Here is a 16357-nt window from a genome sequence, read left to right as displayed (position 1 = left end):
TCACCAACCCCATGTCCTGATCCATCTCCTACAGGAGAACCAGTAGAAGCCACAGTAACAACAGCCCCGGATACCTCTGAGCCCAGCCTCCAGAGCAGATCAGACAATGAAAGGGTGCATCAATCATTACCAGTATTTCAGGTATCACTGAAGTTGAGCCAGTAAAGATCTTTGCAGCTAAGTCCTTCTCAGACGATGGGCTCATGTAAATTGTTGTATCTTTCGTTTTTCTGACTACTATCCTTGTGTCAAAACATCTGATGCATATCAGCAAAGACCCCCAGTGTCTACACCTCCCATTGTTTTTGATCCAAGTTAGTCTCCTCAGTACCCTCAAAAATACAGGCCAAAGACCCCAGTTAACCCTCTAGCACTAAAATGCGTTAGAAACCATTAAAGGTCCTCTGTGGGAACTACGGAATTATTGTGACTAAAGGCTTCTCATGGGTTGTTAAGTTCAAGAATCAAAACAGAACTCCCATCTCTAAATTCACAATAAGCAGTGCTCTGATGTTGAAAGTATACATATTAGGTGTTATTGCGTGTTCTCATTTAGAGATCTCTTTCCAGTTTCTTTCAGACCTGAGGCATCAAGATGATTTCTCAAGTAGAATGCTTCTATCTTTTGAGGATACATAATTGAATTCCGCATGTATCCTGACTACCTAAGATAGTCCTGACTGGGAGCTATCATCATCTGTCTCAGAAGGGCAATCCAGACATTCACTTAGCTGCTTTTTTTGTTATTTTGATTTTGTGGCCTAAGTGAATCTGCTTATTTCTGTTCCTATAATTTACTGGAAGTCAGGCGTGAACACTGACACTGTCAATGAACACACAGACTGGCACTAGAGGTATTGTACATTTGACACAGGTTTTATAGTGCTTTATTCTGAACAGTATTTAGGTAAATGAGTACTGAACATATGCAGCAGGCAGTCTTTAGATAGAAATGAAATCTGATTACCATAATCTCTTGTGGAATTTGAAGACTAGTAATTACAATGTTAATTTCAGTCAAGTTGAAGTCCTTATTTCTTTCTCATGCCTTAGACATTGAGTAACAGTAAGGAGTTTCCTTAATGCTGAATCCAGAGCTAGAAATGGCAGATAATCTGTGCATGAGAAGTGTGGCACTTCCAGTATTAATCCAAGTGTGTTCTATCCTTGATTTGCATAATGTTCTTTTCCTTAGGATATATACAACAAGATTCCTCTTGTTCCATCTTCCATGTCTGAAGGGAATGAGTCAAAAAAGGCCACACAGCAGAGTACAACCTCCCCAGTATGGGAACTTCATGCTGAAGAGTCTTCTGGGGACACAGATGTCCCCATGATTTTTGCCTCTGGTGTCCATAGGCCTTGGTGTGGCTGTTGTTTCACAGATGCAAATCCTGATGCCAGCCTGAACTGTTGTAACTATGCTGCAGAACTTGTCCACTTCTTCAGTGGATGCTGGCAGGGTCTGGTAGGGCACCCTGGACCACCAGAGTGTGACCAGGTACAGAGGGAGAGCTATCATACCACATGTCCACATTTCCCCTTTTAGGCAATTAGGAATCCGGAGAGTGCAAGTCACAAGGGAGAGAGATTTCACTAGGGAATAGGAATGCAGCTCTTCCTCCTGGAGCCCTTTCCAGCTCCTGAGCTATCTTAAATCAGGCTCTCACTTCATTTGGGGAAAAAAGTGTCACAGAGGAACAAAATGTTCTTGTTGCTGAAGCTGGGATACTTCTCAATAAAATATGGTGTGTTCTTCACAGTGGAAATTATTCCGCTAAAGGGGAGGAAACAAAAGGAGAGAAACTACTTCTGCTGCATATGTAGAGTACATTGTATTACTCAGCCAATATATGAACCTCTTAGATTTCCTTTCAAAGGTGATAGTTGGGAAGAAAAGCTTTACAGGAGTGTGCACCACCACAAATGTAATTGTGCTTTTTTTGTAAGGAACATGCCCCGCTTAAGGAGAACAGAATCGGCCTGAAAGAATCACATTGCGAGTTTTGTTGTGTCTAAACAAAAAGATAAATGGATGGTCAGCTTTAAATTCATCTTTGTGTTGCAGAATCCGATATCCAGGTACTTCTCGGGAGTCGCCACCTTGTTCATTTACTTCCAAGGAGACTTTATGGATGATCTTTGACACAACAACACCTTTTGTCTCACACATCTCAGAGAAATCTGATGTGCTTTCGTTGAAAATATTTGTCATTCCCAGGCTTTCCAGAAGTGGCTTCAGGTCATAGTCACCTTCCACACTAAACTTTGGAAGAAATACATTCACTTTGGTGTTGGCCATCATGCTGGGATTTGTCCATTGTAGTAATGTTTCAGGGGTCAGTGCCTTTTCCAGCTGAAAACATAAATGAATAAAGGAAATTAGTGAGCAGTCTGAGAAAAGTGAAAGGAGAAAAAAAAGACCATTCCTGAACTTCTCACTCCTATCAAACTTCCAAAAAATAAAGTCCAAAGGTAATTTTTGTTTTTAAATTCACAACCACAGCATTCAGGCTTAACATACTCTCAGTTATATTGATTCAAGTATGATTTAATCCATAGGACAGGCCTCTGGAGCAACTCTTCTGCATGTGCATGCTCTGGCAAGCTTTTGATAAGCAATCAGCTCAACAGCCATATGAAGGAACCTGAGGAAGACAGTCCCTACCCAGGTTACACCTGGCCAGCTGGCAGAGATCCAAAAGTCTTTATTCCTGACCCTACAGAGTAATGAAATTGCTGGTATTTGGGACACAAAATCCAAATCCAGAGCCTGATCTCAATCAAACATGCAGCTGTTCAAGCATTTATTTTTTTTAACGGGAAAGGGAGGAGGCAGAATGTGGGGCCACAACAAATTACTATCACGAAAGGCCTCACTTGCATTTTATGGTAGGCGTGTTCTGTAATTTACTCCAACATATAAAAGCATTTTACAGCTGCAAAGACAGATTCTTCCTGCCTTTAAAATTTGTGGGTAGTTGCAGCAAATTACAAAGGAGACTTAAGTGATCATCAGTCTTTTAATCCTTAAATAACTTTACTATTAATTAATATTAGTAATTACTTAGTTCATAATAAACTTTGAATTGGGGTGAAAATATGTTGTAAAATTTTCATAGAGAAATGACATATGAAATTGTTGATCTTTAAGAAATGCTGTATTGATTTTCACATTTATGTGCAATTGGTAATAAAAAGTGGCTCATTTGCAGTTTTCTCTGCTCTAAATTAAAACTTGGAGAAGTGTAAGACCTGAGTAAAATAAATCATGGACACGTGCCAATTGCAAAAATAAGGATACCAGAAATAAGTAAACTTCTGAACTTTACACTGTTTTCTGTGCATTCCCTATCTAGAACAAAGCCTCATGTACAACCTCCACTGGAAACAGTGAAAACATTGATGCCACAAATATGAGAGGAGGAGCAGAGAAGCAGAATGAGATGGTAAATTCACAGGAAAGTTACTTTTTGTTTCCTTATGCATTGCTTCTAAATAACAAAAACCTTCCATAAACATATGGCATTATATGGGCTATTTCCAAGGGAAGTATCATGGCAATTCCATTTTTTTCTCTCACCTTCTCCAAGCCAGTGCTTTCGTCTTCAATCTCTTTGGGCAGGAGAATGAGCATGCTTATATGTTTGTTAAGGCATGGGAGCTCAAGGATGGCAACATTTAAATCTTTTACATAGCCCAGGCAAAAAGTAGCTTCCAGATTCATCATCTGCACTGGCTTAGTCTCAGTCTGCAAAACATAGAGAAAACAATCTATCATTTGTTTTAATTCACAGATAAGATGGAGACAGAGGAAAGTCTGTAAGCTTCTATGGAAGCCATACATTGAGGTACCACCAGAGAATTTGTTGGCTTTCACAGGTAATGAAAGCAGCAGCGAGAGTTGGCTTTTTTACAGTAGGCAGCTTTCCAAAGAAAAGTGGAACAGAATTCTACTTAATACAATAGCAACATACGGGGGATGTGCCTTAAAAGAGCAATTTATCTAATATTGGTGGCCTTTCATGCCTTTTCACTGAGTACTACCAACTACACTGTCTACAGGGCATTGTAATGCTAGCAAATGTTAAGTGCTGAGCACAGTTTAACAGTGAAGGTCAAGCTGTTCATTCCAATAATCGATATTTTGGTTTAGGAGTTGAAACAGAATCAGAAGAAATTTCAGGCTTACCTAAATCTCTTTGGTTTTGAATTAAATGAGACAGAACAAAACACTTTATTTTATAGGGAAGACTTTAAAACTGTTCTATCCACATGAAAATGTTCAAAATTCAAATTCAGTAGAAAAATGTTACTTTAGGGGGAAAAAAAATCTTGAGATATTTCACTTAAAAATTTTTGTGTTGACTCTGTGACTTTGAAAACATTTTTAGGTGGAACTATTGGCCGACGAGGTAATTTATAAATATTTTCAGTGAACTTGAAACTCCGACTTTGATTTTGCACCTCTATATGTATATGCATATTTGCATATGCCTATGCATATTTGGAATATAATCTCTTTATCTCACAAATGTTGTGCAGCTTTATATCTTGGCTGTAAGTTTTCTGATTACAATATTCTCCACAGACTCCTGAATGCACCAGCCACAGGTGCTGCTCCCACATGCACCTCACGGCTCAGCAGGACTGACATGCAGGGAGCTGCAGTCCTGAGCCTGACTGGAAAGAGGGAGACTGATGAGATGACACCTCTGAAGAGGAAAACACAGGGCCAGGCACCTGAGGGATGTAGTCAAAGAGGTGACACAACTGTACACATTTCACCAGCTCAAGAAATGCAATGTGCTTCACCTCTGCTGGTTTTTGGATGCAGCCTCTAGTACCTGCAACCTTCCAATCTCTTGGAAAAAGCTGCCCATGAGAATTTGTATCTCCTTGCAGACAACAGCTGCTTCTGACCACTTGTACTCAGCTCATGTTGTACTCCCAGGACAGTCTGGGACCCTTGCAACACTGGGTAAGATTAGACAGAATCTAAGAATGCCACAGTAATACATATTTCTCATTTTCTTTTATTGGGATTTCCTTAGCTCAAAGTTTGCATACCTTGTTGACTTTGAATGGACATTCTTTGATCTCTGCCTCTGGGAACTTCTTCATCCAGTTTGTGACAAAATATGCTGCATTAACTAGAAGGATCTGAGTCTGGTCACTTACACTATCCTCATTCAAAACGTTCTCCATTTTTCCTGTGAACAGATTTAATATGGTTGTTATTACAACAATACATTAGCAGTATATCAATTGCTTTAAGTGAATATGGTAACATTTCACTGAACTAAACAGATTTGTGTCTTACATCTCACAGATAAAAGATTTTCTTTCTAATAGAAAATTACAAAAAGGAGCACATAAAATTGCAGCTTAATTTTTGATGTGGGGTTTGGGATTAAGGCAGATCTTTTAAATTACATGTTTTGTTGGTTTATATCGCATGTAATCAAAACTACATCTCCTGCTTTTGTTCAGTACCTTAAAGAAGGTGCTGAGTTTTCAGTGATATTCAACAGGTTTAACTGAAAAAACACTTTGTCATTTGGAGAGCAAGAATTGAAGGGAATTTTCAAATTAGCAGCTACTCTTTTCTAGACTGACAAACAAGAATAAAATAACCAGGATAACAAAAAAATTCTGCTGTGATTACAGTTAATATCCAAATACCGCTACAGACTTCAAAACAGGATGTAAATGTCTTGACCCACTCTCTCTGTTTTAGACCTGTTCAAACACTGCTATAAATGACCCTGAATTCAGAGCACTGGGAAGGCAAGTCCTGTCTTGGAGCTGCACAGGCAGGGCCAGATGCTTCCCCGTGGCACCTGTGCCAGCCTGGGAAGGACCAGGCTCCTACACGGTGTTTCCATATTTGCACCACATGAGGGCCACAGGTGGCCACCAACCCCAGGGCCACCTCTGCCAGGACTTCCACAAGGTGGCAAATGAGAGACCCACATCTGCTTGTAGCACTCTTGCTGGCAAAAGCAGCTGAGATATTAATTAACAGCCTGAAACTCAGAGTCCAGCAAGTGCTTCCCATTACAATGAAGATTTTAAAGGAATTAGAGGGTTCGATGTTTTGGTTTTACATGTTGTGATGCTCCACAACCAGGAACTGCCATTCTCCCAGCCCATCCTGCTGCAGTCAAATGTGAGCAGCTTTCCCCAAGGCTAATGCAAGGTCAGTCTCACAGTTCCACCTTCATAAGTGCTGCAGCAGCGAAGTCAGTGCTGCTAATCCTCATGAATCCAAATAGTAGGCCTAGTCTTCTTTCACTATGTATTTACTCCTAAAGAGGTGTCACAAGGATAAAGATCTTTCTCCAAAGAGGCAAACAGCATTCCCAAGGTTAAGCTGTACCCACCATCAGTCAGCTCTGAAAGGGATTTGTTGATCTTTTCTCGGGTTTCCTCAGTTTTTTCTTTGAACTCCACTAATTCCAGTTCAGATGGAAAAGGTCTCTTTGTGGAGTTGACAAAGTCCTGAAAGACACAAGTAACCAGTCATTCTTGGTTAAGTGCCATTGGGTAGTTGAGGAGTTCATAATTATTTGAGGAAAGGTACTAAATAACTGCAGGAGACAACAAGGACATACACCTGCATCCAGCACAGCACTCCCAAGGTCATCTTCAGACCAGTGGTGCTACATCAGCAAAGTAACTTTGATATTGGAGGAGTGACCATGTTGCCAGAGTTTACAGGGTAGAACAGCCCTCAGTCCAGGCCTGAGCAAGACTGAGACAGAGGCCACAATCTGCTCGCATCATGTCTGTCCTCTCCAGGGAAAACACTTATTGCTCTGGGTCCTGGCCTTGCTGTAGCAGAGGCTGAACAGCAGGTGATCTGAGCACAGCATCACTGCAGCATGTTGAGCTTTCTGAAACACCTCTTTTGGGCTGATGCTGTCCTTGCTTGGGACTCTACTCAAAGACAACTTTGTGGGGGGGGGGAACCCAACACACACAGCATTCTCGTTCTGAAACACCTCTTTTGGGCTGATGCTGTCCTTGCTTGGGACTCTACTCAGAGACAACTTTTGGAGGGGAAAACCCAACACACACAGCATTCCCATCAGTTTTTTGCAAAGTTCATAAGTTAAAAGGCCAAACACCACCTTCTTCACTTGTGTTGCTTCCATATCCAGGCTTCTGCCTTCTCAGGCAGATTGGGAAAACTGAAGCTTATGCAGTAATTACTTGGGTGTGTGAACTGGACATACACTTGCACCACCAATTTTTTTAATAGTCATTTTCACTCATACTTGCAATGCAAAGACTTTGATGTGGCATAGAAGTTATGTTGCATTCAAAACCAAACTTGCTACTGACCTAAAGCATATTAACAAAAGACTTAAAAGTGTTGTAAGAGTTGCACAGCTTGGGGTCAAGCAGCAGACTCATCTATCCTCCTACAAGCCTTTATGGCAGGAGACAATATTATGCTGTTTATCATTTGGGTCCAGTCAACCAACAACCAAAAGTACAAAAATTAATTTTAAATAACATTGCAGTCTGACACCATAACCCATCAATATGATGGCCAAGTAATTCATAACCCCAGGGTTTTCCTGCAGTACTTACTGTGGTAGGATTGAGAGATTTGTCTACAAAGAGCCTTTTAACCATTTTCAGTGCAAAGAAAGAGCTGAGTTTGGAAACATCTGAAGTTATTGTTTGAAACCCAAAAGAAACATCTTTGACATCTTGTAAATGGAGCACCTGTTAAATGAAAATGATAAAACACTAAGCATCTTTTTGATTATTATTGTCTAAACATTCCTAACAGCTAAGCAAAAAATGTTAGGTTGTGACCAGAGCTGTTGCTTTTTGTATTTAAGCTAATGACAGAGCCTCTCACTGTTGTTACTCAAAAATCATTTATGTATTTGACATGCTCACATAAATCCAAAAACCTGATCCTACCATAACTTCCACCAAATGCATTTCTTGCCTATGAGCAATCCAAAGAAACCAATCGAGCTGATCATGCTGCTGATGTACTTAGTCAACTAAAACTCCATAGCATGGAGTTATAATGCTTTTGTCAAACTTACATTCCCACTCAAAATCCTGAAGCTTTTAAGACAGATACGTGAGCATCCCAGATAATCTCCTTTCTAGAACTGGGCTATAACTTTAAAAATTCTTGACAGATCATCAAGTTTTCTGACTGCTGTGACTAACACATGACATCACATGACATTTCAGCAAAAACTGATCAGATAAAGATAACTGTGTTTGGTTTTGTAGACAGAGAATAATCATGGGTAGGGCTGCTGACCCACACATGGCTACCTCCCAACTCCTGGGAACGCCAAGTCCAGTTCTAGGAAATACTGGGATAATGATGCCTTTGTTTGAAAATAACCCTTATAAATATGAATTCAACTTTTAATGCCTACTTATTACAGGCTTTTTGATGGTGACTGTTTCATTAAAGGAAGCCTGTCCACCCTCCTCACCTGCCTCAAATTGCCTTATGAAGCACAGCAGGCACTTGTGACCTTCTTTTCCTTTTGTACATCACTACTGCCCTTTCTCCCAGAACACATCACATCTTCACAGACAAAATTGCTGCTCTGCCTTAGTCACTCTTCCATATCCTCTTCTCTCCTTGCTCAGTGGGAGTAGAAGGAAATAAACTCCCATTACAGCAGCAGCACAGCTGTCATAGCCAACTCCAAGTCCATCTCCTTAGAAACAATTTTCTCAACTTATTTCCTTTTCCTCCAACAGTTTTACTTCTTTGCATGTCAAGTGCAGAAAGCTTCTGTGCCTGGGAACTAGGTTGGAGGAGAAAGTTACTGCTGCTTCTCTACCTGGAAGAATTTTTGGCACAAGTTTGTTGACCGATGTTTCAGAGTACAGCTGCCAATCTGGCTCCTTTTTTACCTAGTATTTAAAACCCAAGCACAAACTCAGGGAAAGGCAGAAGCTAAAACAGACATGGAAAATAGGATATATTACACTTAAAAGCATACCAAGCTCTCCTTAGCATCTGTAGTCAGCACTTTTTAAATACCACTAGAGAAATATGAAACAGAAGTGTGCTTGTGTAACAGAGCTCCACTTGCGGAGGTGCAGGTTAGCTTGTTATTATGGAAAGGTTCAAAGCAAATTGCAGACACAAGTGAAAGCAAAATAAGGGCAGGGTAATATTTTTAACTTTCCTACCAGAAAGACAACGCTTGAATTTTGAAATGGTAAGGGAGCTTCAGGGTACCATTTAAATTTCAACTTTAATTATTTTATTTTTTTTAATACTGTTTGGGAAAATGTGCCGAGCTTACAAGATCCATCCCTGAAAATCTTCAATGCCAGGTTGGGAAGGGTCTGGAGCAACCTGGCCTAGTGGAAGATGTTTCTGCCTGTGGCAAGGAGATTTAAGGTCCCTTCCCACAGAAATCATTCTATGATTCTATGACTTTCATGGAGATATTGCTGTGCAGCTCTGTGAACAGCACAAGACTCCCTGTAATCTGTGGTATAAGTAGGGGCACAGAAGACTGTGCTCAGGGGTACTTCCAGTGAATGAGAAACTACATGGAGGAGTTTCCAAAGGAGGGAAAATACATTCAAATATGTTGAGAGTCTTTCAGAGGTAGATAATCAGCATACAATCAGCATACAAATGCACACTTAATTTGCATTTCATGCACCTTTAGGTAACTACAGAAACCGTGGGGACCCTCACTGGGATTAAAAGGATCCAGCTCAATCTCTCAGACAAGGCTGGAAGGCTGACTCCCTGCACCACAGGGTGAGCAGGTAACTACAGAAACCGTGGGGACCCTCACTGGGATTAAAAGGATCCAGCTCAATCTCTGCTTACACAGGCAGCAGACAAGGCTGGATGGCTGACTCCCTGCACCACAGGGTGAGTTCCATAAACCAATTGAATCATGACTGCCATGCTGGATCATGATGCTGGAAACCCCTAGAACATCATGAGCTGCTTGAAAGGAGAAACATGGACGCTATTGTGCCCCTTCTACTTTATCCATCTCCTCTTTACAGTATTGTGAGAGATAGGGGAAAAGTCAGTGACAGGGCTGCTACACACACTTTCTGCTGACAGCAGTGGCAAAATAATTTTAAGTTCCATAAAGCTTAAGTATTCTTGAATAATGAAAAAACATTTACATACATCTGGACAGTGACTACAATAAAAAGAGACAAGGCTTTAATGCATCTGCAAGGACCCTGCTATGTCCACCTTACACATGCCTGAAAAGATTTGTCCTTAAGACAGTTTCACCATTTTGTTGTGCAGGGCCATGAAGTGTGGAACTATTCAAGAAATTCAGATGGATGATTTGAAGCCTATCTTACAAGGGAACCAGACATCCAGGAGAATGTTATCAAGAGTTAATAAGACACCTACAACAGCCATATAATTTTGCAGCCACAGAACAGGTTGCTGACAGCTTACCTGTTTCATCTGCTCTGCAGTATCACCTTTCGTAGCTTTATATGCCAGAGCCAGAGATGTTGAGGTACACAGTGGGGAAAAAATAATATTAGCTGTTTTGTCCTTCTCACATAGCTTTTTGAACATATCAACTGCAAAGGCAGTGTTTGCTAGTTGCAGAGCGTCCATTGTCATCCTGAAATAGAAAAGAAAAAGGAGAGATGACTCAGGTTGTAACTCTAGCTCCTGCTGTGGTGAGGCTGGGTCAGAGCACTGAAAGAAACTGGCACCAGTATCTGGACTGGGTATCTTGAACTTCCAGGGAGGAGAGGAGAGGAGAGGAGAGGAGAGGAGAGGAGAGGTTCAGTACTAGCCATCATCTTCAAGTGACAGCAGGCAATGCCACGTGTTATGTAGAGCCACTATAATCAGAAGCACTTGAGAAGATCTGTGTGGTTCAGGGTGACCCACACACACTGAGTCAAACTGGATCACATTTGAATTTAATCTGTTTTTAATTGATACTCTTAAAATGTGCCAACTCAGAAGGTAATTCACCTACGCTCTGGGATCTCCTGGCTCTCAGACAAGTCTTTAATGGTCTCATAACTTCTCTATCTTACTTCATGGCTAATTGTCCATTAAACCTTTAGCTTTGGTACATGTCCCTCCTCTCAGGGTTGATTATCCCTGGCCTTTCTAGAAGTCTCCAGAAAGTTGTCTGGTCCTGTACGTTGAGATTATTTTAGAAACTTAAAGGAGGCTTTCTACAAAACACTGCTGCGTGCCCACCCATCACTTACACTGTTTTAACTCAAAGGTTTTCCTAGCCACTCTCAGTAACTGCAGTTGCCATAGGGCTGTTACATGACCCGTGCAGTCAGGAAAGGCAAGGCACAGTTGCTGCTGTCCATGCTCTGGGAAAGCCAGAGACTATTCCCATCTTCCAGGCTGCTTTCTCATACCCAAAGTTGCATTTTTGTATAAGCACATTTGTGTGGATTCAAGCCAAGAAGGGTGAACCCCAGCATTTAGTCAATAGCACAGTTCTGGCATTAGACCAGCAATCACACAGAAGATGACCCCTCTGGCATAGTGAATTTGACAGTACTGTACCCCCAATACTATGTATCCCCCCAAAAAAGGAAACTTAAAACTGGTGCTAAATGGCTCCATCAAAGCTATTGACAGAAACAGAAAGGAAATGGAAATTTTTGCATGTATTATGCTGCCCAAATGTAGCTGAACATCTGACACCATTGTACAGAGACACTCTAGAGCAGCTGTGCTACTTGACAGTAGTAATGACTTCCAAATAATTTGTGGCAGTTATAAATTTTTATAACTATTTTTTGGTGGGAGTAACAGAATGGGCACGTAATTGGCCTGCAACACAGTAGAGAAAGAACTTTGATTTACTTGTAAGACCTGTTTGACTACAGAAGGTCTTTTACAAAATAAATGTCTTTATTTTTATTTTAATTAACTTATACATGTTCTTGGATCTGTTAGGTAAGGCAATTGTTTTACTTGACAACTAGTTTGTTATGGGCTAAAACATGAAGTATAAAAGGTTAGTGAAATGCACTGCATTTAATCAAGTTTAAAAGAAAAGATATAATGGCATTAAACCCAGGCTTTTTAAATCAGAGTTTGAAAAGAACACCTAACCAGCCCTGCACTCTTGCAAAACATTCTGACTGTTGGCATTAGCAACAAACTGTTTGCTAACAAATCCCCTCCCACTGGGGGAAGAAAAAAAAACAAAGCAAGGAAAAGAATTTGTCTTGACTGCAAACATTGAACATATTTCACTGGAGAAACTTATCCCCACATGAAAATACGGAGGAGTATGCTCTGCAATATCCCAAGGTTTTGTCAGACTCGGAATTCAGAATGGGTCTGGCTGGACTTGTCTCTCTTCCAGTACTCTGGCAGTCTCTGGCAGTGCTTGGTAAAGAGGAATTTTCCAGGAGAGATTCCATTTTACAGCATCAGCAGGCCTCGAGCTGATGTCACAACGAGGTTTGGGAAACGTCTCAGAGATCCAAGTGCCAGCCTAGCCCTGCAACCACCCACCTCGCTTACGCAGACACCATTTCTCAGGCATGAAAGCAACTAATTACCAGAAAAGTCGAGCTTGCCAGCAACCATGGGCTCAGCATACACCTTCAGGGAGGAGAGCTTAGGCAGGACAGTGGCAAAAAGAGCAAGTTTGAAGGACTGAGAACGTCGATGAGGGAGTATCTTGGACAACAGGACAAAGAAGCAAACAGAAAATCATTCCTTTGAATGCCTCCTTGCAATTGCTCATCACAAATGTGCTCTTTTGTGCCTATGCGTGTCTTAAATAAATTCCCCTGCATAGGCTACCCACCTTATCGTTGCCATTAACTCAACCATTCTCACAGGAACCGACAATACACTCCTATACTGTGTCTGTCTGCTTCTCAATCTCTCTCTCTCTCTCTCTCTCTGCCCCACCCCACTCCACCCCCCAAAATTGAAGATTTGGGGCAAGTACTAACTTCACAGGTATTTCTTTCTGAGGAACTGGAAAATTACCCAGGGAACCAAGAATGCGTCATTCAGTAAACATCTACCACCCTCAAAAAGACAAATAATACAAAAAGTCTCATGAGTCATGCAGTACACCTGAAAAACATTTAATTTGGAGTTTAATTTAATTTTAATGGCGTATATTATTTAGTATTAGCTGGCATGATATTATTCTATTCAGGCCTCTGGGCTTTCCTTACAGGGTAAAAATCAATATGAAATCATAGCAAATTAAAACTACCCCTTGTTCCTTTCTGGCTTAATGTTGAATTTGAGATGTAAATGCACTACCTGTGTTTCACTTCCTTGGGTTGCAAGACATTCAGAGTGAGAAAACAAAATAGGAAATTTTACATAATTGAATTAAATTCTTCTTCCTTATGCCAGTTAAAAGCTGTACCATGGCTCAAAAACTCCTCTGGCCTCATGAGCAACTCTCATACTATTCATGTTGGATTATTTTTTATAAAGTTTCGATGCTTCTTTTCAGTGAGAAAAACAGGAGGTATTTCATGGTGAACCTTTTATGTACCTTTGTTCATCCAGTAACTGCTGATACTCTCAAAGCTTCTTTGGAGGAGAGTGAAATTGTTTCTGGTAGTGGCAAAGCTCTCCATTCTAATTTCTTCCTTTCAACGCTACTATTGAAATAAGGACCATTCAGGACATTTGGTTGAGGCAAAAAGCTCAGTTGCACCCTTGACCTTGAATTATTGGCTGGATAGCAAAGAGTAATCTCTATTCCACCATCTGTTTCAACTGGTCAGTCTGTTTTTTATTCTCCATTTATTAATGACATATTGTACTATATTATATTATTTACAACATTCATATTACTGAAAAAAATTTACAGTATTAAATATTAAAAAAATCTTAAATCTCTTTAAAGCCTTGAGCACCCCAAGCCTTGCAAGTCCAGTAAAGCCAGTTCCAGCAAGGTGAGAAGGGCTGAGGCTCCCAGTGAGAGGAAAGCCCATTAGCTGCCCATTAACAGTCTCAGAAATCAGACATAGCTCCTGAGTCGGTAATCACAGGGAACCCTCAAACAGGGAGGAGTCAAAAAACTGAAAATGAAATTTTACAAAGGCCTGCTGCATGGATTCCTATTGGGTGCCTCCTTTCCCAGGAAAGCAGACTATCTGCATTTCCAGAAAGGCCCGCAGCACTGGGGCATCTTCTAAGCACTTGGAGCACGCGGTCCACCCAACTTTACTTAAATCTGTGACTGTCACAGCGTGAAAGAAACACTTTCAGATACAGAAGGCAGCTGAAAGGTTACAGAACCAGTTCAGAAAAACCTTATTTAAACTTGTTTATTGGTATAAGACCCCATTTTTGCTTAGTCAATCTTGCATTCAACAACAATTACAAACCTCCACCCCAAAAGAAAAAACAAAAACAAGGAGGCTTTTTTTACTATCTGCTTACTACAGGAAAATCTAAATATAACTTACATTTAAAAATATAATCACAAGAATAGCAGCATCAGTGTGCAAACATCTGACAAATCAAGTTAGTTGTATGGCAGGAATAATCTGATAAAGCAGAACCAAGTATTTATTTTATTCTTGTCTTGGTTAAGCAGTCTTTCCAGGAGGAGACACCTGTGGCAGATAAAGCATAGACAGTGCTGGCCATCCAGTCCTGGGGGGTATATTTGGTTTATATCTCAGGAACTGTGAGTCCCAATGCTGTAGTCTCTCCAGTCCAAACAAAATTCCAAGAGGATGAATTATATTAAACAACCCACATGCAAATTTCACAAGTGAGGCATTAATATTGAAACTAGATCAAGAGTTTAACATGACCCTACTTCAGCTCTTACTCAGCATACACGATCAGAGGAAATAAAAGATTTATCTGAGCCTTTTCTTCTACAGAAATGACAACTTTCCACCTGGCAAAATAATCTGGATAAAAAACCAAGGACACAATTTTGTCTGAACAGGCATCGAGGAATGCAAGACATCAGACTGATGTGGGACCAGAACATCTCATATGGTTGAGGAAAAAGCACTGTCAGCAACAGAGCGGGGAAAGTCACTCCAGGAAAGAAAGAGAAACAAGCCACTGCAATATGCTTCAATAGGCAACGAACTGTTCAAACTAAATGGTCACACTGAATATGAATTTGTAATTACTAGGCCTAAGCTAAAGTGAAGTGTCCTTCACTTTAAACAAGTGCAAATTAGTCACTTGGTTAATAACTCGGAGCAAACAGAGCAGAGCATACACACCTCTGCAGAAAACGAGAGGAATGTTCCTTTCTAACAGGGGTTTACAAATCTAAATCCTACTTTGGTACATGAGGATTTTCATGGCATCACACGCAACCTGCTTTTTCTAATATGGAAATAGCCATTTGCAATAAACCACCATATTTTAATAATTCCTAATGCCCTTGCTGTCTCACCTGACAGATCTTATTCACTGTTTCCAATGAATCTTTCCAAAAAGAAAGTAACCGAGAATAGGAATTTCAGCAGTTTTGAAATGAAAGCAAAACAGTGTCATTTGGGAAGGCAAAAAAGCTTCTTTAATTCCACATGTACATTTTTGGCACAAATTTTCCTTATCCCACTCCCTCCATGCAATTATGTTTCACAGCCAAGATTTGTTAACTATTAGCTCAGCATAAATTAAAGTATCAGAGAAAGAAAAAAGCTGTACTCACTTTGCAAGGCTATAATCCTGGTAAACGAATCAATGAAGTGAGCACAGCACGAAGAACCAGCTGCCCGTGCTGAAACCTTGCTGAGCAGAAGACTCTGTTACTCGCCTGCTCATTGACACCACTCCCACTTTCCCAGCCTCAATTTGTGCACACACACACTCCCTCTCACTCTCGCTTTTTTTTTCCCCTCCCTTAATCATTCTTCATGGCAACTCCTACATTGGAGGAGCAAAATGATTCACACCAGAGTTGTCTTTGCCTGCCCAGCCACTGAAGACAACAACAAGCTGTGGCAGGAAAGAGCAGCCATGTGTGTTGCCTTCAGCAAGCGCAGTACAAAAGGCACCAGACAAGAACGAATGAAGGAGCGAATGCAGGAGTTCATGAGCAATTTGAAGATCTTCTCAACAAAACCAGCACTCCAAGAAACTCCAACTGGGATTACCGCTGTTGGCAGAAAAATTGTAACCGTGAAAAAGAAACCCAGAAGAAAACCAAAACACGTAGAAGTGTGTGGCTGGGCACTTTGCATCTGTACATGCATGTACTTGCATCTGTACATGCATCTGTACAATTGTACATGTACATGTACAATTGTAACCATGAAAAAGAAACCCAGAAGAAAACCAAAACACGTAGAAGTGTGTGGCTGGGCACTTTGCATCTGTACATGCATTAAGACAGTATCTTAA

At 40.7% G+C, this 16357-nt stretch overlaps 1 protein-coding gene across 1 annotated transcript; it reads right to left on the bottom strand.

The window, feature by feature from the left end:
- Window positions 1-880: 880 nt before the first annotated feature.
- SERPINB5 (serpin family B member 5) lies at window positions 881-15799 on the bottom strand. Its single transcript, XM_039721862.1, has 7 exons — window positions 15666-15799; window positions 10454-10628; window positions 7603-7740; window positions 6387-6504; window positions 5071-5213; window positions 3584-3751; window positions 881-2356 (listed from the first exon to the last, which is right to left on the bottom strand). Exons 2-7 carry the CDS (start codon window positions 10625-10627, stop codon window positions 1964-1966), a joined length of 1134 nt encoding a protein of 377 aa, XP_039577796.1. The 5' UTR covers window position 10628; window positions 15666-15799; the 3' UTR covers window positions 881-1963.
- Between the last annotated feature and the right edge of the window lie 558 nt (window positions 15800-16357).

Source organism: Passer montanus, unplaced genomic scaffold (genome assembly GCF_014805655.1).
Source record: "Passer montanus isolate IOZ18808 unplaced genomic scaffold, ASM1480565v1 scaffold107, whole genome shotgun sequence".
NCBI classification, from domain to species: Eukaryota; Metazoa; Chordata; class Aves; order Passeriformes; family Passeridae; genus Passer; species Passer montanus.
This window is presented reverse-complemented; position numbering and strand designations above follow the sequence as displayed.